Source organism: Candoia aspera, chromosome 2, assembly GCF_035149785.1.
Source record: "Candoia aspera isolate rCanAsp1 chromosome 2, rCanAsp1.hap2, whole genome shotgun sequence".
Taxonomy (NCBI): Eukaryota; Metazoa; Chordata; class Lepidosauria; order Squamata; family Boidae; genus Candoia; species Candoia aspera.
In genome coordinates, this window is record NC_086154.1 from 172639722 (window position 1) to 172666633 (window position 26912).

Below are 26912 nucleotides of genomic sequence, written 5' to 3' on the forward strand. Positions count from 1 at the left end.
GCTCTGACAACGCGCGCCTGCGCGGTGCGGGCCGGGGCCGACGGAGCGGGCGGATCCCGACGGGAGCGGTGACGTGTCTGCGTTACAGCTGCCCGGCCCGGCGCGGCTGTGCCGGCCTGGGTTGGGAGAGAAGAAAGGGGCGACGGCGTCACCGGGAGGCGCCTGTTAAACCTCGGCTGCCCACCGCTGGAAGGGGAGTCCCGCCCGGCCTGAGCCATGTTCAACGTCGAGAGTCTGGAGCGGGCCGAGCTCGGGGAGAGCTTGCTCACTTGGGTAAGTGACGAAGGCCCGGTTGAGCAATGCCCCCGCTGTCGCCAGCAGCTCCACCGCCCCGGCCTTGCGTGCCTTTCCGCTTCGCTTCTGTTACGCCGCGAGCCGGTCTCGAACTAGCAGGGCGGGTAGTTGTCTTCTGAAGTTGCGCTGTAATTTTTACATCCTGAATTGTAGGGAGTGAACGTGAGAAACGGGGTGTTACTTTGGCCTGAGAACCAGGGTGGGCAGCAGATGGCCGTGAGCGAAGGTCCGCCAGGGCCGGTTGTTGCATAGTGGACGAAAGGCTCCATGTAGCTTTCTTTTTGTTCTTGGCGACGGCAGGAAAGCTGCCTCCCCAGGCTGCGCTAAAAGAGCTGTCCTTTCGTCCCTTCAACAGCATTTCTTCTTCGCCTTCCTTGAAATGCTTTTGATTTCTATAATGCCATCAGGGGCTTTCCTCCTCCGCTGGTTGTACAGACTTTTGTCAAAGTTGACTGTTTGGGCCAGGCGTTCATTGCTGTACAGTCCTGGAAAGAAAGTACGGAGATGCTATTATTTAAGACTCGTTGCCGTTTGGGTACAAGGGACCAATATTTTTGCGCCTCCAGAGATTATTTAGAATCTGTCCAGCCAGGAATATTAAAGTGCTTATATAGCTGGTATGTCCATAACTTAGTTTGCTGTCTCCCCCAAGCTGGTCATAGCAGTCTGTTACTACATCCTGTTGTGATTGCATTCTGAATAGGTCTCCTGCATTCCTTTGAAGTAGGTCTTGCATAAGTATTTCTGGTGGGAGAGAGGAGTTATTTCTACAGGACTGCTTCTTGTTTGTAGACGGACGTATGAAGATGCACTGGGTGTTTCTCTGTACAGTATGTTGTAAGGTACTATGGAGAGAGAAAAGATGAGTCCCAACATGCATAGTATTTCAGTGTTGTATGCAAACCAGTCTGTACATATTCAGCTAGATGTGTGGGCATTCAAAATGTTTACCTTCCTGCCACACATGAATCCATATTAAAAACATACAGTTACTCTTGATTGGCCTAATTCTCCAAAAACAAGTGTTAGGAGAATTAATTTGCTTTTTCATAAACAAAAGGTTCTGTCACTTCAGTCTGGCACACTGGATTGGTAGAGCAAGTGAGATTGCATAAGTTATTGCCATTTGCAAACTTAAGCATGATCTGCCCTTGATTAAATTTGTGAAGAAAATGTATTTTTAGAAATAGACATTCCTCAGATTTCATCTAGACTTTAAATAAAAATTTAAACACAAAGTACAGGGAGGTGTCTGAGGAGGGCGGGGGAGGGGAAGTTGAAAGCAATAACATGCTGTGGTGCTGTACACGTCATTTCTTTTGTTACATATACATATATGAAAGGGGGAGAGCTTGTGTTCCAACCATACTATGCTGCATTCTTTATGTTGAGAAGAGCACCAAATCCAGCTGATGCATCTGGAAGTGCACAAATAAGTACTGAAGCATCATTGATTTCAAATATTCATCAGAATCTCTTCCTTTTGCTGGATTCTGTCCTTAGTTACTCCACAATAGTGTATTTCATGTGGTGTGACACGTGACTAATTATTTTATAACTGTATGAAGTTTAACTTATAATTGTTTGATTGAGGGCAGTGTTTCTCAAAGTGTGGTCCAGTGACCCCTGGGGGTCCCCAAGACCCTCTCAAGGGTCCGCAACATCAAAATTATTTGCCAGCCTATGTTGAAAAATGGTAGGGACGCGGTGGCGCTGCGGGTTAAACCGCTGAGCTGTCGATCGGAAGGTCGGCGGTTCAAAACCGCGCGGCGGGATGAGCTCCCGTTGTTAATCCCAGCTCCTGCTCACCTAGCAGTTTGAAAACATGCAAATGTGAGTAGATCAATAGGTACCGCTTCGGCGGGAAGGTAACGGCGTTCCGAGTCGTCATGCTGGCCACATGACCCGGAAGTGTCTATGACAACGCCGGCTCCAAGGCTTAGAAACGGAGATGAGCACCGCCCCCTAGAGTCGGATTCGACTGGACTTTACGTCAAGGGAAACCTTTACCTTTACTATGTTGAAAAATAATATAATATTAAATGCCCATCAAACACACAGGAGAAGCAGTAGTAGTGTCAGCGAATGCATCAATTTTTAATACAGTAAATATAGATAAACACAGCCGGTCCAGAAGGATACTGTGGTTGACAGTATTGAAAACCTCTGAGAAATCAAGGAGCACTAGGATGGATATACCACTTCCATCCTGGCTTTTTCAGGCCTACTCTGAAAGTCAGGAAAGTCAGCCTTTGTAGGTGAAAGATAAGCTGTCTGCTATGTACCACTGTTTTTTCCTCTTTCTTAAAACCAAGAGCAGCATAATTTTTTCAGAAGAAAAAATGAAGCTAGCTATTATTAAATTAATTAAACCTGCTTATAATTTAAAATAAAAAGCTACATTATTACTATTTTATAGGTATGGTGAAAACAGCATTAAACTTTTTAATACTACTTTATCCTTAATCAGTGAGAGCCAATTGTTATCGTATTTCTTATGGTTACTCTGAAAGATCTTAGTTAGATACTAAAACACTTGTGTAAAATATTCCTCGGGATCCACTAACCATTATAATGGAGAGACCCTTAGGTTATCTAGCTTTGAAAAAAAGTATGTAAATTCTGCAGTGAAGCCAAACAAATCAGATTTTAAAGTACTTCCATATAAGTATGTTTAACTATCGCTGTCTACTGTTACTGTGACTATTACCTGTAGTTACTGCCTAAGAGAGCCATTTATGTGCCACAACAACAAGAAATGGAAGCCCAATTCAGATGTAAATAATATTCTAATACATCATGGTTTATTGCAGGATTTTTCAAACAGTTCTATGGAACCCTAGTGACTTGGATTCCGTAGAACCCTAGGGAACATGTCAGAGTTCCGGGAAAGATAAAAGGCAAAAAAAGCCCTCAGGTTACTGGAATGGAGCCAGTTTCCTATTATTAGAACTTTGCCTCTTGATCAGGAGTTCTGGGATTATTGTTTTTTTTAAGGAACAAATTCCATGGCCTGAAAAAGCTTGAAAACTCCTGATTTATTGGATTGAGAATGGATCCTGTATTCCCTCTCTTTTTTGTTTTAATTTAGGAATTCTACATTTCATTGACCGAACTAGGAAATGGACTTGGTAACTCTTTAAAGTTTTGAACCTTGGGTTTTTTAGTTCAAATTTCACAAGAAATTTGGGTTTATCATGCTGAGGAAGTAGAGAAATTACACAAGAGATGGATAGAGGAGGAAAGGAATATATAGGCATTCAACTCATTTCTGGTCAGATAAATCATACCTTATTGCACTACGATTAGTTAGTTAGTTAGTTAGTTAGTCACCGCCCATCTCCTCCCACCAGAGGGACTCTGGATGCTTTACAACAAAATAATCAGTAAAACAATAAATATACAATACAATTACAATATATAAAAATAAAAATAAGAATATGGTGTCTGAAAGGGTTTGCTGTACATAAAAAGGGCCTGTTCATGTTGGGAGTATTGGTGTCATGGAAAATGTTAATATACAAATTTATAGGCTTATTCTGCAAAATTACCAAAAGCTTATTTTGATTAAGAGATCCTTAAGCTGAGTTTTACTCATGGTAATTGCATCATGCAACTTTTTTGGCAGAATTACAGAAAGGCTTTCTCATTTGCTTTAGGATTCCCCCCCCCTTTTTTCCTTTGATTTACCAGTCTAACTTACAACCATGGGGTTCAGAGGTAATTCCCCCATCCATGTAATAAGCAGGGCTGATCTTGTTTAGCTTCTGACATCAACCAGAACCAGCTAGGCCATGCAGAATATTTTAAACGTGTAGTTGAGATGCTCATAAAACTTCTCATGTCCACCCAAGTGTTCTAACCTGTTCGTGAACATTTCAAGAACTGGTTAGAGTGGATTAAATGACCAGTAGGACAACAGGCTTGTTCAGTTAAAACACTTTCCAAATAAAACCATTTAGCATTTGAGTGAACATAGGCAGGCCAAACATGTTTCTCCTTTTTTTCAGGGTGTTAACTTCCTGCTTTTTTGAGGGTGGGAAATCTCGATATGGAAACACTGCCTGTAATTATTTTTTTAAGTAAATTTGCAAACAAATGTATCACTGTTCATACATTTATGTGCCATTATAAAAAGATATTCCTGTTTCTATTAATAGGAAGTTATTTCCAGTGGTATGTGCTGAGAACAATTGTTTACATCAAATACATTCAGATTTGCAGAAAGATCTCCTGTTTAATTAACTACCATGTACAGGTTGTGCCAACTTTTCTTCACTTCAGGATTCATTGAAACATACAATTAGACCAGGCCTGCCTGAATGTTTTCGTGCAATTGTATTCAATTTTAGCAGTTCAGATTTGTTAGATGTGTAGTTACTATATTTTGATCCACAGATTTCAAATTTCATAATTCAGCAGAAGTGATCCAGAAGGATATGTTTTAATTCTGGTATTTAAATCTTCTGGGAATTATACTGAATCACTTATTTTTAGGACCATCCAGATGTTTTATATAGAGTTTAAATTCTTCTTTTTGAAATATGAAGTCAGTCAAGTCATGGCTGGGGGCTGTAATCAAGTTGTAACATACATGCTTGCACACATACAGTAGTAGTTAAAAGTTTGTGACCCCTTTTGAATTTTCAGTATTTCTGCATAAATATGACATAAAATGTGATGTGTTCTCCACACAAGGAAGCCCACCAACATCACTGAGTTGAAGCTGTTCTGTTAAGAGGAATGGGCTAAAATTCCTTCAAGCTGATGTGCAGATCAACAGTTATCGGAAACATTGCAGTTACTGCTGCCCGGGGGGGACATACTAGTTACTGGAAGCAAAGGTTCATATACTTTTGCCAGACACAAATACGTGGTTTTGGATCATTTTCTTCAATGAATACATGAACAAGTATATTTTTGACTCTTTGTATAATTGTGTTTTTTTTATCTAGTTTTAGGATTTGAGTGGAGAATAGATCATGTTTCAGGTCATATTTATGCAGAAATGTTGAAAATTCAAAAGGGGTCACAAACTGTTAAGCATCACTGTACACCCTGCCAAATTTATACCCTGTACATGGGAAATCTTAAGCTTTTAAGAATTGGAATTCCATTTGGTGGATGTATGATGACTTCATCACAGCATGAATACACTATTCTTCCCAATTCCATATCAGTCTTGTTCTCAACTTGATAAATTTCTGTAGTCTCTTGAACTTTAGTAGACTGGATAGATAGTTGTAAGTTAAGCCTAGTTGTAATATCTGACAATTTCTTTATTAGCTTTATCCCATCTTAATTTTTTATAACTCAAGGCTGCATACATAATGTTCCCTCCCCCTATTTTCCCCACAATAACAACCCTGTGAAGTGAGTTGTGCTGAGAGAGAGTGACTGGCTCAAAATCATTAATAGCGTTGTGTATTATTATTAACTTTTTTCTATTTTATACTCAACTTTATAATAGTCAGCAGTTACTGAAGAATAAATCAATTCTACTGCAGTGGCTCCATTTTTATGAGTTACCAGATAGATTCTGTAACATCTGCTTAATAAAAGAAAGTAGACCTCTTTTAAATAATCCAGTTGCTTCCTCTTAATTTGCAGTATGGGACCAAGAATAGAGCTAGAAACATATTGGATGTCAAAAAATATTCCTTGCTGTAAAATCTAGTAAAATGGAGAATTGGTTCATTGGAGGGCAGCAATTCACAAAAGTTTACCTTTGAGGGAGAGGCTAAGTATTGTGCCTCTATTGTTACTACTTGTCCTTTTTTTTTTTTAAGATAAGAGAGGCCAAACTCTATGTTGCTTCTGAAAAATTCTTATATTAAACTACTGCTACACATAGTTACTGCATTATTGTTATACTAATAATTGCGGCTTTCTTTCTTTGGAAAAGATTTATCCCTTTAATATTTTCTGCTCAGTAATTTCCCTGGTGGAATCTTTATAGCAAAGGGTTTGCTAAAAGGTTGAAGGTACCATTGGTTCAAACAGACAAAGATATATTTTAAAAAGTCTCCTTTGAATTGAGCTTCACCTCTTGGGGAAGATTTATGACTAATCATGATTTTTCAGATTAATCATAACTTTTTCAGATGTTAGCAGTTTTTGGAAGTAGTGTGAGAATAAATATTTTCACATGTTGCTTTTACAAATAATATAAAATACATATAATTATACTATATTTAATCCATTGGAGGTCATTAGATAGCAGATAAAGAATTACTTTATCCAAAGAATTACAAAGATGTGATGCTAAAATAGGGTCTTCCAAGTTTACAGAAATTAATTCACCCATTCATTATTTATAATTTTGATAACTAATCAAGAACTTGTATTTATTTCCTTGGTCTAACTGGTTTACTTTTGTTACTTCTTTCAGCAGTTCTTTGTACAATTTTGTAACTTTGTAGAACTTCTGAAATCTTTTGATGTGCTGGTATAATGAATTTGATATAGCTTGACTAAATATAAGTTTATTTCTCTTCAGATCCAGACATTTAATGTTGAAGCACCATGCCAGACTGTAGAAGATTTAACAAATGGAGTTGTGATGGCTCAAGTACTTCAAAAGATGTAAGATTTTTTTTGTAAATAAATGTAAATATATCATTTTATTCAGATTCAGTTTTCTACATCAGAAAACTGGTGTCAGTTTTCTATTTCATTTTATTACATTTCATTTTCTTACTACTGGACAGTGATTTTTAAAAAAATAGTTCTAAATTGGGTCTGTCACACATTTTCATGTTATGCAAATTATATAATAAGGAAATATATGTATGTATGTATGTATCTAAATTATATAATAAGGAACTTGTTGTATTTTACTTCCATCAGTCAGCTGAATTAATAATAACTCAACAGTGGAAGTTTGTTGATAATTCAAAAATGATGTTTTAAAGTATGGTCAATCACTCTTGTTGAAAAAATTACTGAAAAATTCAAATATTAAATTTACAGAGGGGTGAATCACATTTTAACAGATCTGGAAATGTTATTTTATGTGTGTGTATATACACACATACAATCTCACAAACATATCTTGTTAATATATATGCCATATGTGTATTGTTAATAAAAACAATTGCTCTAATTTTGATGAATCTTGTGATTTATGGGAAATTGTGAATTCTGATTTAAGCTTTTGTTGAATATAACCATTTCTAAATAAAATAATTCTCAAAGGGAATTATAGATACTATTAATATTTCTGGTGATTTCTTATATGGATGCTACAAATACAGCTGAAAATGGTACACTAAATTTCAGTCATTTGGATAATATATCTTGATTGGGAATTTACAAGCTTATATTATCAATTAAATGTTGAGGATAACTTGAATAGTTAGCTGGATATGATTAGGATTATATGTAGGACTTAAAATAACTATGGAATATAGTGTGAAAGCCACTTTTGGAAATATCAGAACTATAGGATTTTAACTGATAAACTAGTAATTTTGGATGAAGCATTAAACTTTTAAAGTTCTTCTTGGAGATGATGAGCAATATACGTTACATTACGTTACGTTACATTACATCACATTACATTGTTTGTAGGGAAATACTCTTTTAAAATAATTTTTATTAAAGTTTTTAAACAAGATTAAAAACTAACACAAGCTAATATAAAGTAAGAAAGAAAAGGGGAAAGAAGAAAATCAAAGATAAAGCAGAAAGTGCAAGTAAAGAAAAAAGTTTAAAGAAAAATAGTAAAGAAAGAAAAATATATAAGGAAGTAGCTTCCGATATTCTTCACAGTAGTTATAGGTACAATATATTTTAACCTCTCTCTCTAACAATGCATCATATTGCTCTTCTTTCTATAATCTGTCCTGTCTAATCATCAAAACCATAAATCACAAGTTCATGTTTTTCATTTTTATACGAAAAGTCAATAAGAGGCTTCCAGTCACCAGTAAATGTAGATAGTGTCATTTCTCTAATCAAAGAAGTCAATTTATCCATTTCAGCAAAATCTGTCAACTTCACCTTCATAGCAGGTACTTCACCTCGATAGCAGGTCGTGTTGAATCTTTCAATTTCTGTGCATATAGTAATCTTGTTGCAGTAATCATATATTGAAACAATCTTCCATGGTCGAAGGGGAATACTTTTAACAAAATATTCTTTTATTTTTTCAGAGATCCAACATATTTTGATGAAAATTGGTTAAATAGGATAAAAAGAGAAGTAGGAGACAATTGGAGATTGAAGGTATTTTTATTGCTTAATTGTAATACTGTTTTTTGGTCAACCTATTATAACTATGTTCTGTTTTAATCTTAGTTTTTGCCCATACTTTTGAAAGATTCAAGTTAGACTCTATAAAAATAAAATAAAATGTCTATATTCAATTCTAAGCCTTATTAAATATTTAATAACTCTTATTAAGCCAATTATTTGAGGGTTTTAGCTTAAACTGATGCTACTTCATGTCATGTATACAGCATTTTCTTACAAAAATAATTTTTCCTTGTGGGATTTTAATCCAGTTCATCCTGCTTTGTCTAGGCTGTGTAGGACTATAGTATACCAGTATCCAGTTAAAATAAATGGAAAAAAATGAGATCTAAGATATCCATTGTATTGAAGCAAGGATCTAAATGACTTATTGATACACTCACATTTAACTATGCAAAAGCTGTTTAATACTTTTAGCAAATTTAAGGTTTTAGTAGTTTTATTTATTGATCTCTCCGGGGGCCTCTGCATGGAGAAAAAAATTGCATAAAAGAAGAAAGAGGGATAATCAGTATGACCCTCCCCCCAAAAAATTAACAATAGCACTTATGGAGGCCTCTGATAACATAGTTTGCTCCATATGCTATCATCAGTCTATTCTAACATTTCAAATGGAGCATATTTTATTGTATTTTATTTATTTACATCATTTATATCCTGTTCTATTCCACAAACTCAGGGTGGAATTGATTTTCAGATGCATTTTGTTTCTTAAACTAAATTGTTTCCTATTACCACCTGTATTTTTCAAGCCCGGTGTCCCAAGATAAAAACAAAATGCTTCCTTAGTTGGTCAACCATATTTCTCCATGAGAAGGCAGATATGGATGCCTTTTCAAAGAGGGCTTGTTTTATTCTGTCAGAAGATCCAGTCTGGGTTTTAAATAAATTGCATAACCATAGAAGAAACATAATGATAGGATATTTGTTGTTGACCAAGGGTCTGTAGTATAGGTTGAAATGTTAAATTAATCCTTTTTATGTTTGCAGTACAGTTTTGCAGAAGGCAAAGGCCAAAAATTGCTTTCCACTGAAGTCTTTTTCAGTCTTACCCGCAGATCTGGAGGTAAAATGGGAGCTTCTGTCAAGTCCCAGGCTCCTCTTGGCTAGTGAAAATCATGCAATGGGAAGGGAGTGCTGCACATTTGCTTTCAGTACTCTGTCTTTATTGATTTTAAAGTCTCAAAAGCTTTTGCTGAATCTTTGCTTAATTGTTTCTTGGCAGATCTTTAGACATAGCAGATCATCATACACATAAATTACTTTTTTGTTTAATCTGGTTTTGTGATGAATCATGATTGATTTAGAGTTCTTTATGCTTCTTGTTTCTGTGTAATAAAGTTTAAGTCCTTCTGAGACACAAAATCAAATTCTGAAAAAAGTGGCTGGAACAACTAATTTATATCCCTTGTATCGGTAGGAAACGCTGAAATGTTTGCTACCACATTTGAAGATAAAAATGGAGAAAAATAACAGATTAAAGTTCCATATTCTTTCCCTCAAATGAAGACATGTACAAATTTAAACTGTTGATGCATTTAAATCCTTAGAAGCTATATTTAATTAAGAGCCATTGTGACCCATGGCCAAAACATCAATAATTACATGGTTGAAACAAGCTGACATTTCTTCTTCAGCTGTACTAAAACTTTCAACATGTTACAAAGACCAGTGATTTTTTTAAAAATAAATTTTATTAAAAGTTTTATGAAGAACATAAAAACTAACACAAACTAATAAAGAAGACCAAACAGTGATCTTCGCATGGCATTTCTTATTAGTGAGACATAGAATTATAGAACCAGTGTTGCTGTTGGGTGACCCAAAGGCATCTGAAATTGATTTAGGGCTACCTGAGAAGCATTTATCCTCAGACTGTGTGTTGTTTTACATCTTATTTATGCATTTGTCTGTTTTACTTTCTACAAGGAAGAATTTGCAGGGTTTTTTTCTGTGTGGGAAGTCTCAGAGAAGAACAGCAAAACCTAAAACGTTTCATTACAAAGTTTGCTTGTTTGCTACCTTACTTATGGGATTTGCCTACCATCTGAAACCAGGACACTAGGTGGCTTGTGGAACTTACATATAAAACACAAAATGTCAATCTAATAGTTATTTAAAATAGTAATTGAATTAAGTTTTGATTTAAAGGATTTTGAAGGATGCAGTATTTGCAAGAATAATTAACATTGCAGAACGAAGATATGTGTATTGTAATGAATCTTACACTACCCAAACAGCAGCAAAAAATATCTTTAAATTTGATTTCTTCATTTCATTGTTTTCAATCCAATATCATGGTTCAATTGGACTTCTGTTGTTATTATTATTTCGGACTCAAGACCACATTCTAAGTTGGCACCATATTTCTCTTTTGTTTAGGTTAAAAATAACGTGCTTGAAATCTTTCATGTTTATGCAGCAAGTCTGCTTCCTTCAACTGCTAGGTGCTGCTGCCATACTGAATTCCCTTTCATTGGTCTTGATACTTTGCCAAAAATGTCATTCTTGGACTTACTTTTTACAAAAAACTGAGGAAGAAAAAATATGTAGGTTCTAGTTTATAATGAAAAAGGTTTAAAAGTTGGAAGCAAAGAACAATAATACCCTCACATTGTGTTTTCAAATTATAAAAAAACCATAAAATTTAATGGACTTAGTTGGGATGGCCTAAAAGATTTCAAAAATGGAACAAAGAAATCCTTTCAGGCACATCTAATGGCTTTCATGTGCATGGGAATACGGTGCTTCCCCCCAATCAGAAACAACTACTGTACTAGTGTTGTGGTTTAGGCTACTTTGGAAGTTATGCTAATCCCAGTAAGAATATACTGTGAAGAAATGGCTTTGAATCTCTGCCTTTATATATTTTGTACTCATAGTGATAGTCAAAATAAATTTTAAGTTTTGATTCAAATAATCATTATATAAACAACCGTATGGGAATATTCATCCAAATTCAGAGGTATAAACAATCACCATTATGTGTGTTGATTTTTCTGTATCCCTGTGACTAAACAGAATCTAGAAATCTGAAAAGTATTGAATCATAATTTTGTGATTTTGATTATTGGCTTTTTTGGCAAAATCTCCCTCCCACAAAAAACAAAAAATCTCCTCTGCTTTAAATTATAATAAATAAGTGTAAACTTCAGTTTTAATTGTATTTCAGGGTAACTCTTTTAACTGACTTCTAAATAATTGTTTTTCTTTCCCTCTAAGGTGAGCAATCTGAAGAAAATTTTAAAAGGAATTTTGGATTACAACCATGAAGTAAGAACTATTATGTGTAATATATTCCATTCTACTAATATAATATGTAGATAAGGATTATTACTATAATTAAGTGTTTTAAAGATTTTAGATTTCTTTTTAAAAATATCTTGCCTAAATTTAGAATATATAAAAAAGGAGTAATTCTTCCTCCTCTGTGGGCATTTGCCATTTTTTCTAAATGCCTAGCATGCTTTGTTGCAGGCTTGCATGTTTTAAAAAGTGATGAATTCTTTGGTATATAGTTTATAGCAGTCTAGGAAAGATGATGGTCTTGAACACTTTTAACAGAACTCTTGATATAAAGTAGCTGGCTTTGCGGGTATGATAAACACAGTTTACCAAATGACAGTTTTCTTCTGTTCAATGATCCCTCCTTAATTTGAATTGGCTAGAATGATTACATACTTTTGTTGGTAAAATAAAATTTCCTTTCTCCTAAAAGAAATTTGAATTAAGTTTGATGCTTCAGAAATTGCTTTTGTTGACAGTTTTGCCTCATGACAAAAACACTGAATGAAATTCTGATTATTTCCATTGGAAAGCTTTTCACTTTAAAAACTGTGCTCCATTCTGATTTCATAAAAAGAATGAGAGAATAAATGCACTCTTGAACTCTCTGGTAAAGAGTTTTAGTAAATCATGTTTCATTACTCTAATGATTACTTTAGAGGGGAAAAAATCTCTATATTAATTGTTCTAAATCAAACTATTAGCAATTCTAGGAGAGAGAGTTCCAGAAGATCTCCTTTTTTTATCTTGATAGTATTTTTTTGTAAAAAATGTTTTGGTGTTTATGTTAAAAATATTATTTAAATCAGGTTTACACCTAAAGAACGTTGCTTGTTTGGATTTCAAATAAAAGGATTTGGCCTTAGTGCCAGCTCATGTGCAATGCTGCTTGGCCCCATTGTGGAAACGTGTCTCAGCCAAACCCCTACAGTGGGCCTGAATAAGCATTATTGTATGGCAGTGAATAGTCAGCAGCATGAAGCATCAGCTGTGTAAAGAGAAGCTAGCTTCTGGATTTGAGCTACTTAAGAACAACCCAACCATTTTGACTTAAGTCCTTGGCTGGCTTAGCTAGATGTCTGGTGTGGGGATGAAGATTTTATTAATAGCAGACAAGTACATAAGAGACACAAAAACAAAAGGTTTCTCTTAGCTGCTTAGCAAAATAGATTTGCAGAATAAAATCAGGAAGGGATGATTTATGCATCTGGCTGGTAGTTTCTCTACAGAATGAAAAATACCATTTCCTCTCATTAGTTTACAGTTATTTGATTCCTAACCCTGCAATTCTGTTTACTTTGGCCCTGAAACCTGGAAACTGCTAATATGTTTTTATTCTTGCACAGATTTTGGGGCAGCAGATTAATGATTTTATCCTTCCTGATGTTAACTTGATTGGGGAGCACTCAGATGCAGCTGAGCTTGGGAGAATGCTTCAGCTTATTTTGGGCTGTGCTGTAAACTGTGAACAAAAACAAGGTTAGTTGGCATTTTATTAAAATGGTACATTATTCAAGCTGAACACACACCTTTTGTTCGTTTGTTTCATTAACCCAGACATCATTGGCATTGTTTTTCCAGTTTCTTTGGTGAGTGTTAAGAAAATTGGCAATTAGTTTAAGTGTCTTCTGTGAGATCCAGAATGACTCAGTAGTGAGCTAGCCTGAAAAAAAGGTGTTGCTATTTTAAGATTTACATGGGAATCCTTAAAGCAGCAGCGTCTTTTTGTTTGGACTGCTTTAATCAGTACTTAAGAAGCGCTATGCTTGCCTACATTCAAAGCACTTCTTCTGAATCATTTCAAACTGATCTTTTTGTGGATCATAAGGCAGTAGCTGGGTGGGATACATAATGATAAAGAGTTGAAGGACTCTTATGGTATGCTGGTATGGTCTGTGCTACAGAAAATATTGCTATATTCTGTTATTAACTTTGTTTAACTGCTTGCCAAAGCAGTAAGGTGAGATATAAATCAAATATATGTATTAATAACTAGTACTGCCTGCTACAATCTAGTGCCCTCCAAATATACTTAGATTGCATCTCCTAGAATTTGCCTCCAAAAGCCATGTTGGTTGGGAATTTGGGGAGTTGCACTCTCGACATACCTGGAAAGCAGTGGGTATTGTTAGGTGTGCTGGTACCCATAATTCTTTAACATTAACTTTATAAGTCTCATATTTCCACATGAAACTAGAAAGTGTTTTGTGTTCTATTGAATCTGTTTTCTATTAGGATCATCAAAATGAGTGTTAAAAAGGTAAATTTCTCAGTTAACTGCTTACAGCATTTCAGTGAACTGGAGAAGGTGCTGTAGAATGGTTCATTTTGAGAATATAGACACACATATTTTGCTTTCCTTAGTTGCTACTTTGAAGCTGATTTTGCAACATGATTCAGCCTCACAGTCATGACCAGACTGTCATGACAGATAATTGCAGGCGCAGCTGCAATCGAGATTTGATAAGTTTGGGAACTTATTTTTATGAAGTATTCAAAGGGGGTTGGATGGTTCGTGTACATCTGTGTTTTTAAAGGATGGAAAGATACGTGCAAAGCTTTTTTCTGTGCTGTTTCTACTGTGTCATTCTGTGTGGTCTTTAATTAAAGAACACACCTATAATTATCTGTTAGGAATGAAATTTATTAGACTTGCTCATAAGAGGCTTCTTGACGGTTCTCTTACTCCCACCCCTTTCATAGAGGAATGCAAAAAAAGTTTTAATCAATGAGACATTTATGTATCTCTGTTCATTCACTTTATGTATATCTCACCTTTCTACTTAGCTGAATACTTACCCTGGCTAACAATAATTAAAATACAGAATATAAATATAGAAGAATATAAATTAAACTTAATGCTAAAAGCCTATTAAAATATGCATCTTTAGCCAAAGTGACCTATAATTTACTCAAGCATTCGTCACTTGAAGATTCCATTCTTCAATTTATATGCATGTATTTATGTATTCTAATTGCATGTATGCATACATGAAATTAGTATTGCATCAGGGCTAGTAACAAAGTTGCAGCGGAGAGACATTCTGTCTATTATTGCTTAGAAATAATCCCTTTGAAGAAAGTTTATTTTGGCACACATACATTTAAAGAGAAAAGTGAGTTGGGTGGTGACAAAATTTGAAAAACAAACAAATAAATATTAATCTATACTAAATGAAAAATGAATGTTTTGGTATTGTTGGAGTGCTGGACTATTTACCCTTCTGAATTTTCTAAGTATGAATGATGGCATTCCAAACTTGTTGTCTTATAGAGTATATCCAGACCATCATGATGATGGAGGAGTCAGTTCAACATGTGGTCATGACAGCCATTCAGGAGGTAAGGAGTTAGAAGATACATAACTTAAAGTTATATAGCAGTTTGTCAGAAAGAACTGGTTACCAAAATTCATGCTGTGTGAACCTTTAAAGTTCAGAAATATGATCACTGATAGATGAAGTAGGTTTTTTTAATATAAATTAATCATATGTTCCACTTTGCTTTCATGTAGAATATTTAAATTTCTGAAGGTTAATACTTGGTCCCCTTCTTGCATTTCCTTTGCTGTTAAGTCCCACAGAACCTCTGAACAGCAGCATATTTAGCAGTAAATGTTCTAGTGACTGAACTTCATTACTATTAATGTCTGTGAAGGCTCACTAACCTGGCAATTCTGTATGAACTTTCCTGGGAGTAAATCCCACTGAATTGATTGGGAAATACTGAGTGGTGTGCTGATAAACAAACAGCTCTGCAGGCTTCATTACTGCCACCATGCTGTGCAGCAAGCTGTCAAACAGCTGATCAGCACACTAGGTGATGCAGCTTAGCTCTCTCAACCAGCTCGCAAGATTTCCAAAATTAAAAAATTGGCTGTCGTGAGCTGGTACAAGCTGGCTCCAGCAGACTGCTGGACATACTTCTGATTAGGCGCCCATAGAATTGTCCCCCAAAATTTATATTTGTGGAAAAAATATATGTTTTATTGGGCTCTTGGTCTTTTCTGAGCTTGGTTTTCTTCTCTTATACATTTAATTACCAGACTACATAACATTATCAGCGCTCTGACATTGGGAGGTGAATTGGTTTTCTGTTTATATATCCTACTAGCCTTGTGTCAGTTTGGAGAGGATGAATTGATTGGTGGTAATGCTTCTTCTTGATGGCATGCTATTCTCTGGTGCTTGTGTGGTGATTAGGTGCCCACTTCAGAGCTCTGATGATGTTATCCAGTCTGGGTAATGAAATGTCTGCAAGAGGAAAATCAAGCTCAGAAAACACCAATAACCCAACAGTTCAACCCTGAGCTACATATATTCTCCACTCTTGCAATTATCTTTTGTTTTAGTTTCTCGAATCCTGTAGTATATGCAATAACAGTTAACAATATATTAGTTTTATTATTTCATTGGAATACAAATAAGGAGGGAAAGGCAATTCAATCTAACCAAAATTAAATTTTTTTACTTTCCCTTTAATTTAAATAAGGAAGTTAAACAGATGCTTAGATTGCTACCATTGAAATTAACTAGATTAAAAAAATGATGTTACTTGTTACAGATATTTTAAATATTACAGTGATAGTATATACAGCATAATTTGGTGTTAGTGATGTTGCAGCAAGCAAGCAAGGAAAATAGCAAAGGAGAACAAAATAATTAGAACTTCTTGTTCTAGGAACAACTGAAAATGATGTAAGTGCTCTAAGGTTTACCTTAAAACCAAGCTACCCCCTGGGGTAAGACAGGCCCCCCCTCTCCTGGCTTTTTGAAAGGGGAATAAAAACTTGGCAATGCCACCTGATTGTTGGCCCCGTGGGGGTGCCAAGATAAGAGCTTATTGCCCATTTTGAATTCTATATTTGATATTTATATTGTATTTATACATTTTATATTATTTTTATTCTTTGTAAGCCGCCCAGAGTTGTTGTGTACGAGATGGGTGGCAGAGAAATTTGATAGATAGATAGATAGATAGATAGATAAAAGACTTCATAGAATAGTGTGCTCTTTAAAAGCTTATTTGAATGTTGTTGCCTCAAAGTGTTTTTGCACTTTAAGTTTACAAATAGTCTGAAAAAAAGCCACATCTGACACTATGCTGTAACATAATAAGTATTAAGAATAATTTATTCACCAATTCATTACATTTATATGCCGCCTGACTCCTAGTGATCATATTTGTGGTAATGTGTGTTCACTAGAAACAGGTTTCATGGCTGGTTTATATAGGACTTGGTTTTTTTAAGGAAGGAAGAGGTAATATCTTTGAGTGAGATGGAGGGGTGACTAAATTTGAAATATAAATAAAATAAATATACTAAGTAACTCCTTAAGAACCAGCTTGCACTAATGTGGCAACAGAATCAGTAGCAAGGATTCAAAGGTTGTTGGTGCAATTGAGGCACTTGCTTCTCTGCAGTTAGTGGAAGTAGAAAAACAAGAGGTTTTAATAAAACACAATATACTGCTATATAATCCAGCAGTGTCCTCCTCCATTCTTTTATAATGTCTGTTCACAAGTACCATTCAGTATTGTCACTTGAAATCCTTCTATTTGCAAGTTCAAGTTTCATTTATAGCTATCTGTTGAAAGCTGGCGTATTAGTTATGATTAGTCTCTGATGTGTACTACGTCTTACTGAATTACCACAGTATTTGTTTCTCTTATGTGTGGAAACTTTAGTTTATGAATTTCTTTCATAATTTTGTCATATTTTGCCTCAAAAACAAAATAAATCATGAGGGGAAATCAGTAATTTCAATAAAAGTAAAATATAAATAAATCATGGAAGAATGGATAAAGCCCCACTGACTTTGGAGAAATTTAGAAAAGCTAGTAATAATTCATCTTCTTTAATAATTGTCCAGTTAAGAACAAACGAACACACACAGCTGTAGATTCATCTTACTGTACACACACATGTTTATACTAATCCACATTCATGATATTGTCAACTAGGTTTCTATATTAATAGTATTAATATAACAAAAAAGGTCAGGAAAATACAGTACAAGGTTTCAAGATGGAGTATGTTTGAGAGAGAAACACAGACTTAGGTAAGCAACAGAAGGACCTTTTTTCAAAGATAACAAGTTTTTTCCCCAGCAGACTTAGGAAAGGAAATGGCAGAGAAAAATTTCATAGGATGGAGGGAGTACAGTAATAACTGATCTCACTGGTTAATTTGCTCCGTGCTAAATTAACCATGAAAGGTCAGAGTTTATCACAGTTATATAAAATATTTCGAATAAGTCATGCCAGATTTGTAGTAATAAGATGCAGAGTAGTAAAAGATCCTGCAGTGATGGAGGAATTATTTTGTTCCTCAATAAATTACTGTAGTAGGTAAAGGTAAAGGTTTCCCTTGACATTAAGTCCAGTTGTGTCTGACTTCAGGGGGCAGTGCTCATCTCCGTTCTGTGGTCATGTGGCTGGCATGACTAACCAGAACGCCGTTACCTGCCCCCCGAAGCGGTCCCTATTAATCTACTCACATTTGCATGTTTTCAAACTGCTAGGTTGGCAGGAGCTGGGACTAGCAACAGGAGCTCACCCCGTCACGCGGATTCGAACCGCTGACCTTCCGATCGGCAAGCTCAGCGGCTTAACCCACAGTGCTACCGCGTCCCTCCTCAATAAATTAGGCGTTAATTATAATAATTTTTTAGTGAAGTGAAAAGAGAGGAAATAATGTCAAAAGAATTGGGGGGAAAACACCTGGGCATAGTCATCAGATCTTTTTGTTTTTGAATAAGGAAGGCTATACTTAAAATATTTATTGTGGCATATTTGGAATAATTCTTTTTTTTATAACACAAAATATCATGTTTTTTGACACTATCATTAAATGTAGAGTATAATGTAATGTATTATGAAAGCGGTGTCCCCCCAAAGGGTCAGACATGACTTGGTGCTTGCACAGGGGACCTTTCACCATCACCATAATGTAACTTAGGATAGTTTTAGAGGTATGAAAAATATGCATATTATAAGCATGTATATTAAGAGTGACTTGAGGAAATAGTGCTTATATATGTACAAGGTTATCATCCTCTAGAATCTACAACTGAAACAGTTTAAAACTTCCTAAAATTTAGATCGTTGTTGAAACCAGTTCCACTTTCCAAGAAGTGAAATGAAAATTTTAAAAAAATTATAAATATAAATAATTGAAAATACGTTGACAAGGAGACATGAAATAATTATTGCTTGTGATTTGCTATTATTCTTGCAACTTACGAGCCAGTACATATGTTATTTACACATAAATGGCGATAATAAATATGGATATGTCTATTTATAATGGAATTGCATTGGGTAGTCTTATAATAAAATGTTGCAAACAGTACTGTTTCAAGAAATATTTTTTTAAATTCATGTTGGCATGAATAGTGTTATTTCATAGTTTATTCTTGCAGTGTCCTCTGCTTAGTTTAAAATATGTATTTTTCTAGTGATAGAAGGCAAAAATCAAGCCTTGAAAGATATTTTCATATATTACTGACTTGATAATAAGTAAATTTGCTTCTGTATATTCTGATGTTATGATGGGTAAAATTTAAATATTTCATAAACTGAACTGAAGGTAGAAAGTGTGTTTGAGTTGAAAATATAGAAATATTACTTTCGGCTAATGAACTAAAAAGTGATATGAAATCTGGGAAGAGTGTTGGTATATATCCAACCCAGCTGTTCTTTTAACATTAAAAATAATGTTTTCTATTCTTACCTCCTCCCCAAAATTAGCTAAGTTGAACCAATTAGTAAAATGTAAATTACTTTCTTGATTATTTACCTCATTTTTTTAATAAGGACACACCCAACTGTTCCTTGTACTTTAAATGCTCCTAATTCTTAAACAAATAGAAATGAATCTTTTGCTTTCTCTAATCCAGTATGATCTTATTGCAGTTGATGAGTAAAGAGTCTCCAGTCTCTGCTGGAAATGATGGTTACGTTGATCTTGACCGTCAGGTATGTAACTCCATTAGTGGAGTTCAATTTGCATAATTTTGGGGCTACCCATCTGTTTTGCTTTGCTTTTATCAGTTTATTTCTTCAGAAATCTATTGGAAAAGTTTAAAGGAAGCAGAAAATGAATTAAAGTGTAATTGGAACCTTTTCCTTAACTCCATTATTTACTGGTAATTTTTAGGAGTTAAGAGTTAATTTCAATAAAGTACCACAGTTCTATTAGTATCATTGCCAAAAGGCAGCCCCAACACTGTTGTGTCACATTTTGATTTTTTAAATCTAGTAACCAAAATTGAGGTCAAAATGAAAGTCTGTTTATGATGTGTGAAAGTTTGAAGGCTAATTAGAGGCAAAGCTGGAGAAGCAAGCAGTTTTATAAAACTGATACTGAAGCAAGCAGTTTTATAAAACTGATACTGGCACTGAGTAAAAAACCAGTGCTTTTTTTTCTTTATATATCAAATCAAATTGTTAATTTAATCTGTAGCATTATTTTCCTTCTCTGCTTTCTCAACAGTCAAGTTGGCTTTACACCAAAAACCTAATGACCCTTCTTAAACTAGCAAGCAAGTGCTTTATCAAATACATATCTGGAAAAAATATGTTTGATTATTTTAGAGAAATGCTGCTTATGTTATTAAATACCATTCATTAAAACATTGCTGAATATAATACAGCAATACAGTACTGAATATAATTAAGAATATGCTTTATGGCATTATTCTCAATAGACAAAATTAAACTTTGAAAGAATTTGGAGTTATGTTGAACTTATTTCACTCATATTAAACAAATTATTTTTGAAAAATTTCCCAGCATTTGGTGGAACGTCAAACGTAGATAGTAGCCTGCTTTGGATATACTTTATTTATTCCCTCTTAAATTGCCTTTATCCTTTACGGTACATCTAAAGTCATATGAAAGAGTGTTTGGCTGTTATAGTGAATGCTTGATGCAAGCTATTACTTTGTAATAAACAGTTCAACATTTCAAACGTTCTGTATTTTGTTGAGTTGGAATGGGTAGCTTCTTTGAACACAGATGTTTCCAGATTAAGTCCCTTATTTCTCCACTTAAAAGTTGGGCAAGACCCTGATAGAATAGACAGAATTGAGATAGTTGGATCAGGTAATCTGACCTGATAAGAGAGCTTCCTTAAGGAAGCTAGCCTTTCTCGATTTAGAGCTGTTCAGATGGACCAACTTTCCCAAAATTTTCAGTTATGACTTGGAAATTCATGGGTTGTAGCCCAATTTATATGGAGGGTACCATGTTCATAGAAAGCTGCTCTAGTAAGAATAGATACCAAAAGCTTTGCAGATTTCACCTTTGTTCCTTGTGTTTCATTTCCTGGTCAATCAATGTATGTACAAAAAGAGTTGAAATCAACACAATTCATTACTTACGTATTTAAGGGAAAAGCTTGTAAAGCTTGAAACATTATGTATAATACGTTTCCTTATATAGAAAGATTGTCATGCCTAGAGTTACATAATTGAATTGATAGATTACATTCCATCAAGTCATTTTCGATTCTTAGCAACCACATAGATTTTCTCCATGATGATATGTCCCAACCTGGTCCTTCAGCTCTTCCAACGATGCCCTCATTGCCACTGTAACTGAGTCTGTCCACCTTGCTGTTGGCCATCCTTTTCTTCTCTTTCCTTCCACCTTTCCCACCATTAGAGCTGTATCCAAAGATACATGATTGAAACTTAACTATAATTATATTTAATCTTGTTGTTACATGATTTGTATTACTTGGATGCCGTGACTCCAAAGTTAGTTAGTGTATGAATAACAAAGTCTTGCATATCTGGTAAAAGTATCTCTCCTAAGATGCAAGATTTTGCCATATACACATAATAGAAAAGTATTGATGTAGATTTTGTTTCTATGAAACAGAAACCTTGCAGATAATGTCAAAATAAACTGTGGGGGCATGCATAATTATTTTAGATATGGATAAATGAGTTCTTTGGATCACTATCCTATTTTTTCTTTTCCATACCATTGTTTTTAATAAATGAAAATATATTGTATTTAAAAACACAGTTGAAGAAAACAACGGAAGAATTAAATGAAGCCTTAGCAACCAAAGAAGAAATTGCTCAGAGATGCCATGAACTGGATATGCAAGTAGGCACAGTATTTTGCCATTATTTGCAAAATAGCATTCTGTATCTTTGTTTTTAGAACAGGGGAAGGTACTGTAGCCTTTCAGTTCCTTTTTTATGAACCTTGAAGCCACCTCATTCTGAGGCAGGAAACTTGCAGAAATGGTAATTTGTGCTCTGAAGTAAGCTGTGTTTGATTTAGAAAATAAAGAAAACTCCTGCAGCTCACCATCCCAAACGGAAAAACTGAACACTCCAACACTGCCCACTTAACCCAACACTCCCACATTGCGTTTTTGCCTTGTTCGTTGTTACCCCACCAAAACACCCCAGATCTTTCCTACAAAAGGTGAAGAACACCTGGGCTGGGCTGGGCTGGGCTGGTTCACGATTGAACATCTGTAAGGCTGAGCGAAATAATGAATACATTATTTAAAACAACAAACATCAAGGATCTTGTAGAACTACATCATAGACCAGCGTTTCTCAACCAGGGTTCTGTGGAACCCTGGCATTCCACGAGAGGTCACTAGGGGTTCCCTGGGAGATCACGATTTATTTAAAAAATTATTTCAAATTCAGGCAACTTCACATTCAAGAGGTAAGTTTCATTCTTTACTTTTAGTTTTAAGAACACTGTTAATGCATAAATACACGCCTACCCATGAAACAAATATAATCATTTTGTAACCTCTGGCCTATATTTGGGCCTGAATGTACAGGGGTTCCTCAAGGCCTGAAAAATATTTCAAGGCTTCCTCCCAGGTCAAAAGGTTGAGAAAGGCTGACATAGAGATTCCTCTGTCCTTATAGTGCCTTACACAAGTCCCTTTGCCTTCCTGATTTCTGTTTCATAGCAAATCATAGTCATAGAGCAAATGTGTGATCCTGAGGTTTGTTTGTGCCGGAACCATTGGTACGCATCATTATTGGTAACTTAAAATCTCTCTCTCTCTCTCTCGTATCATTGAGTGTATACTGTTAAAAAAATGGAAATTAACTGAGGCAGCACTATATTTTTACTGCTACAAATCACAAAGTCTTAGCTTAGTGACTCATATGAAGGTAAACCAGTTCAAATCTTTGAATAGCATTTTGTACCTAGAATTATGGATGAATGGGCGTGGATATAGTTTTATTGCCTTATTAATAATAAAAATACAGAGTATTTATACAATAATATTTTCAGAGAGAGACAGCCAGTATGGTTTAGTGGTTAAGGTTCTGGACTAAGAGCAGGGAGACCCAAATTCTAATCCTCCTTTAGGCATGAGTGACTTTGAGCCAGTCACGGTGCTAGACTGGGAAGTTGAAAAACATCTACCAACCTGCACTGAATCAGCATAGTAGATTATACTCTATAACTTTCAGTGAAGAGGTCTTCAAGCTACAGTGGATTGATCCTGGGTGGTGGTGGTGGTGGTGGTGGTGATGGTGATATTTTAGGGGAACTTCATATAATCTAACCCTTAACTGACCAATTTTTGGTGTTTCCAAATGAATCCTCGTTTCATTAAAACTTAGCCCCAAATAAGCATAGATAGGAATGCAACCTTATGAATTCATAGTGGAACTAATAGTAGAAAGATCAATCAAGGTATTTTAGTTTCAGAAGAGGTTACATCCAAATTATTCTGGATTAGTAGTAAGGGTATGTGTGAGTATATCTAGGGATGGATAGATATATTCTCTCTTGCACGTGTATGCTTACAAACAGACATGCCCCAGTTGTTTGTCCTAGAAGGAGGTGGTACTGGTAAAGTTATATTTCATTGCAACACATAGTTCAGGTTCAAAGTGCTGTACTGGTTTTCCTTAGTTATGTTAGTGTTACCAAAATATGTTTTAGGCCATGCACTATGTGTTTATTGTTGAATTTTGGTTACAGGTTGCTGCATTGCAGGAAGAGAAAAGTAGTTTGCTAGCAGAGAACCAGGTCTTAATGGAACGCTTAAATCAGTCTGATTCCATAGAAGATCCAAACAGCCCAGCAGGACGTAGACATCTGCAGCTCCAGACCCAGTTAGAACAGCTCCAAGAAGAAACCTTCAGGTGAGAGTTCCATAACAATACACTTTAAAAAAAAATCCATTCATTTGTGTCTGATCCTTGGAGACTGCCTGGACAAGTCCCTGCAGTTTTCTTTCAGAAGCGGTTTGCCCTTGGCTCCTTCCTAGGGCTGAGTGAGAGAGGGTCTGGCCCAAGGTCACCCAACTGGCTTCATGCCTGAGGCGGGACTAGAACTCCCGGTCTCCCGGTTTCTAGCCTGATGCCTTAACCACCACACCAAACTGGCTGTCAATAATGTACTAGCCACCAAGAAATGCTTACTTCATTCTTGTCTGCCATTACATTGAAGAATTTCCAATCAATTTAAAATTAATTTTATTATTAAACTAATAAACAGTATGGCTATTTACAGCAATATTAAGAGCATAATTTCTAAGTCAGTAGTAATGATGAGAAGAAAAAAGAAAAAAAATTAAAGGGTCTGAAAATTATGTTAAAACAACTCCAAAATATTTGTCTTCTTTCTATGCATTTGTTACAAATACCCAATTCAGATGTTGATAAACAACACATATCACAATCCCTATAACACTTTCAGTGTTGTATGACAGTTATTTTATTCAGCCCCCATAATTGCATCCAAACTTAATAGATATGTTGCATTCATAATTCATTATACAATGATTTAAGTCAGATTACATAATCTTTATTGTTGTGGTCACCAACCAACATTTTGTATCATTACTATAAAAAGTTACAAATTTCAAATTAGAAAGCAAAGGTGTTTCTAAAATCAATAAAAGTAAAACATAGTTCATTATAATGCTATAAATGAAAACAATAGAATACTAATAAAAACCCAACTAATAAAAAGAAACCCTAAATATTAAAATAGCAAGATTCTAAAATTACTTTATGAATAAAGTACTAAAAAGCTTTCTTACTAATTGCTAAGCTGCAAAGTGACTATTTTTGTGTGTGTGTTTGTTTGTGTAACACTTTTGGATTCATTGACTGATGAGGCGTAAATTGAATTCTATATTGCTGGGATCCTAAAGATTAAAGGATTAAAGGATAAATTTACTGCATAAAGCAATCACAGCTGAAAGAAAATTTGTATGTGTGTGTTGATGGTGACTTAGATCAGCAACTGTGAAACTTTTTACAGTTGCCAATAATCCTAAAAATAAAAAGCCATTAAATTTGCCATTGAAAGCTTTGCATAAAAGTGGCATTGATCATTAGTGCTGTGTTTTGCTAACTTTAAAAATACATGATTAAAAGACTACTTGAGTCTCATTTCTAATTTCCTGGATATATTTCTGTTTAATTTCTCATTATTTATTGTGCAGCCTAGGAGGATCCAGTTAGTAGTTTAAGAGCTGGGCCTGGAACCACAGAATATTTTTCATTACTCTAGGGAAAACAGATGGTTTTCAAAGGTTGTATGCATATGTATATAGGGTGTTTTTAATATTATATTAAAATGCATGAATACATGTACCCAGTAAGAATTAAGTTATAGTTTCTACAAATTTTGAGTGAGTGAAAACTGTGATCTGCTGTTCTGAAAATCCCAGGGTTTTTTCCCCTTAATTGGTAAATTGTAGTTTGTTTATTTATTTATTTATTATTCCAACTTATTTAGTTTTAAAGTAGGTTCCACACAAGAGAAGAAAACTGCAGATCTTGATTAAAAGTGTTTTTCCCTATGTAATCTATTGTACTATTTTCTTTCAGATTAGAAGCAGCAAAGGATGATTATAGAATTCGTTGTGAAGAGTTAGAAAAGGAAATTGCAGAATTGCGGCAACAAAATGAAGAATTAACAAATCTGGCTGAAGAAGCTCAGTCTCTGAAGGATGAGATGGATGTATTAAGGTAAATCATTTTTAACCCTTTAGGTTATATACTTTTTAATACAGTTTCATTATCTGTTGATTGGATTAAATCCAACATTGCATATATGGAGTGTTTCTCCTCAAATCCTAGGCTGGTTCTCTGAGGCTCTTGTGGGGTTTCAGACCACTTTCTAGGACAACTTTGGGTTTTTAAAAGAAAAACACAATAGTGAGGAAATACTGTCCAAAAAAAATTAGGCCACAGTTTAACAACCAGTGCAATGAAACTGATTGATTGATTGATTGATTGATATGTGCCATCAAGTCAATGTTGACTTAGTGACCACTCAGATAGATTTTCTCCAGGATGATCTGTCCCCAACCTGGCTCTTCAGGTCTTCCAACAGTGCACCTATTGCCAGCAGTGCACCATTGTATTCAAATCCATCCACCTTGTAGCTGATCGCCCTCTTCTTTTCTCTTCCATCTTTCCCAGTACTTCTCCAGAAAGCTAGGTCTTCACATAATGTGTCCACAGTATGATGAGCCTGGTTATTTGACCATCGAATGAGAACTCTGGATTGATTCTTATATAATCCATTTGCTATTTTCTTGGCTCTCCATACTATTCTTAGGAGCCTTCTCCAACACCAAAGTTCAAAAGCATCAGTACCCTTTCTATCCTGCTTCTTCAATCCAACTTTTGCTTCCATAAAGTAGTAAAACTAGTATTTACAACTAAAACAAATCAAAACCCAATAACCACACATATTTAAAGGAACAGGCCTTGATAGTGCAGAGTGCACATATATCCACAATTCATGTAAACCCAATGCTAACTTGAAAACCATCATTCTTAGTGAAAGTAGGGCAAATTCTACTCTTTGTAGTTGTATTCTTGACATTAGAAATTTAGGGGGAAATAAGAGGGTATTTGATCTATTGTTCATTTTATTTTTTTAGTAGAACAAAGGAGGAGGAGGTTTGGGTAAATTATATATATATATATATATATATATATATATATATATATATATATATATTTACAAATATATATATATATATATATATATATATATATATTTACAAATAGCCTTGAGTGAGAAACTACGTTTATATATATTCC

At 35.0% G+C, this 26912-nt stretch overlaps 1 protein-coding gene across 2 annotated transcripts in view; it reads left to right on the plus strand.

Moving 5' to 3' along the window:
* Positions 1-55: 55 nt before the first annotated feature.
* HOOK3 (hook microtubule tethering protein 3) overlaps positions 56-26912 on the plus strand; it is a 51125-nt gene continuing 24268 nt past the window's right edge. The window contains exons 1-10 of one of the 2 annotated variants that reach the window (XM_063294885.1): positions 56-273; positions 6794-6879; positions 8451-8523; positions 11773-11823; positions 13182-13314; positions 15110-15177; positions 19753-19815; positions 21874-21957; positions 23824-23987; positions 25686-25826. In XM_063294885.1, coding sequence (XP_063150955.1) covers positions 217-273; positions 6794-6879; positions 8451-8523; positions 11773-11823; positions 13182-13314; positions 15110-15177; positions 19753-19815; positions 21874-21957; positions 23824-23987; positions 25686-25826 — 920 coding nt within the window. In that variant the 5' untranslated portion in view covers positions 56-216. Of the gene's footprint in view, positions 274-6793; positions 6880-8450; positions 8524-9540; positions 9617-11772; positions 11824-13181; positions 13315-15109; positions 15178-19752; positions 19816-21873; positions 21958-23823; positions 23988-25685; positions 25827-26912 lie in introns of those variants that run through there. The other variant, XM_063294886.1, reaches the window with a different exon arrangement.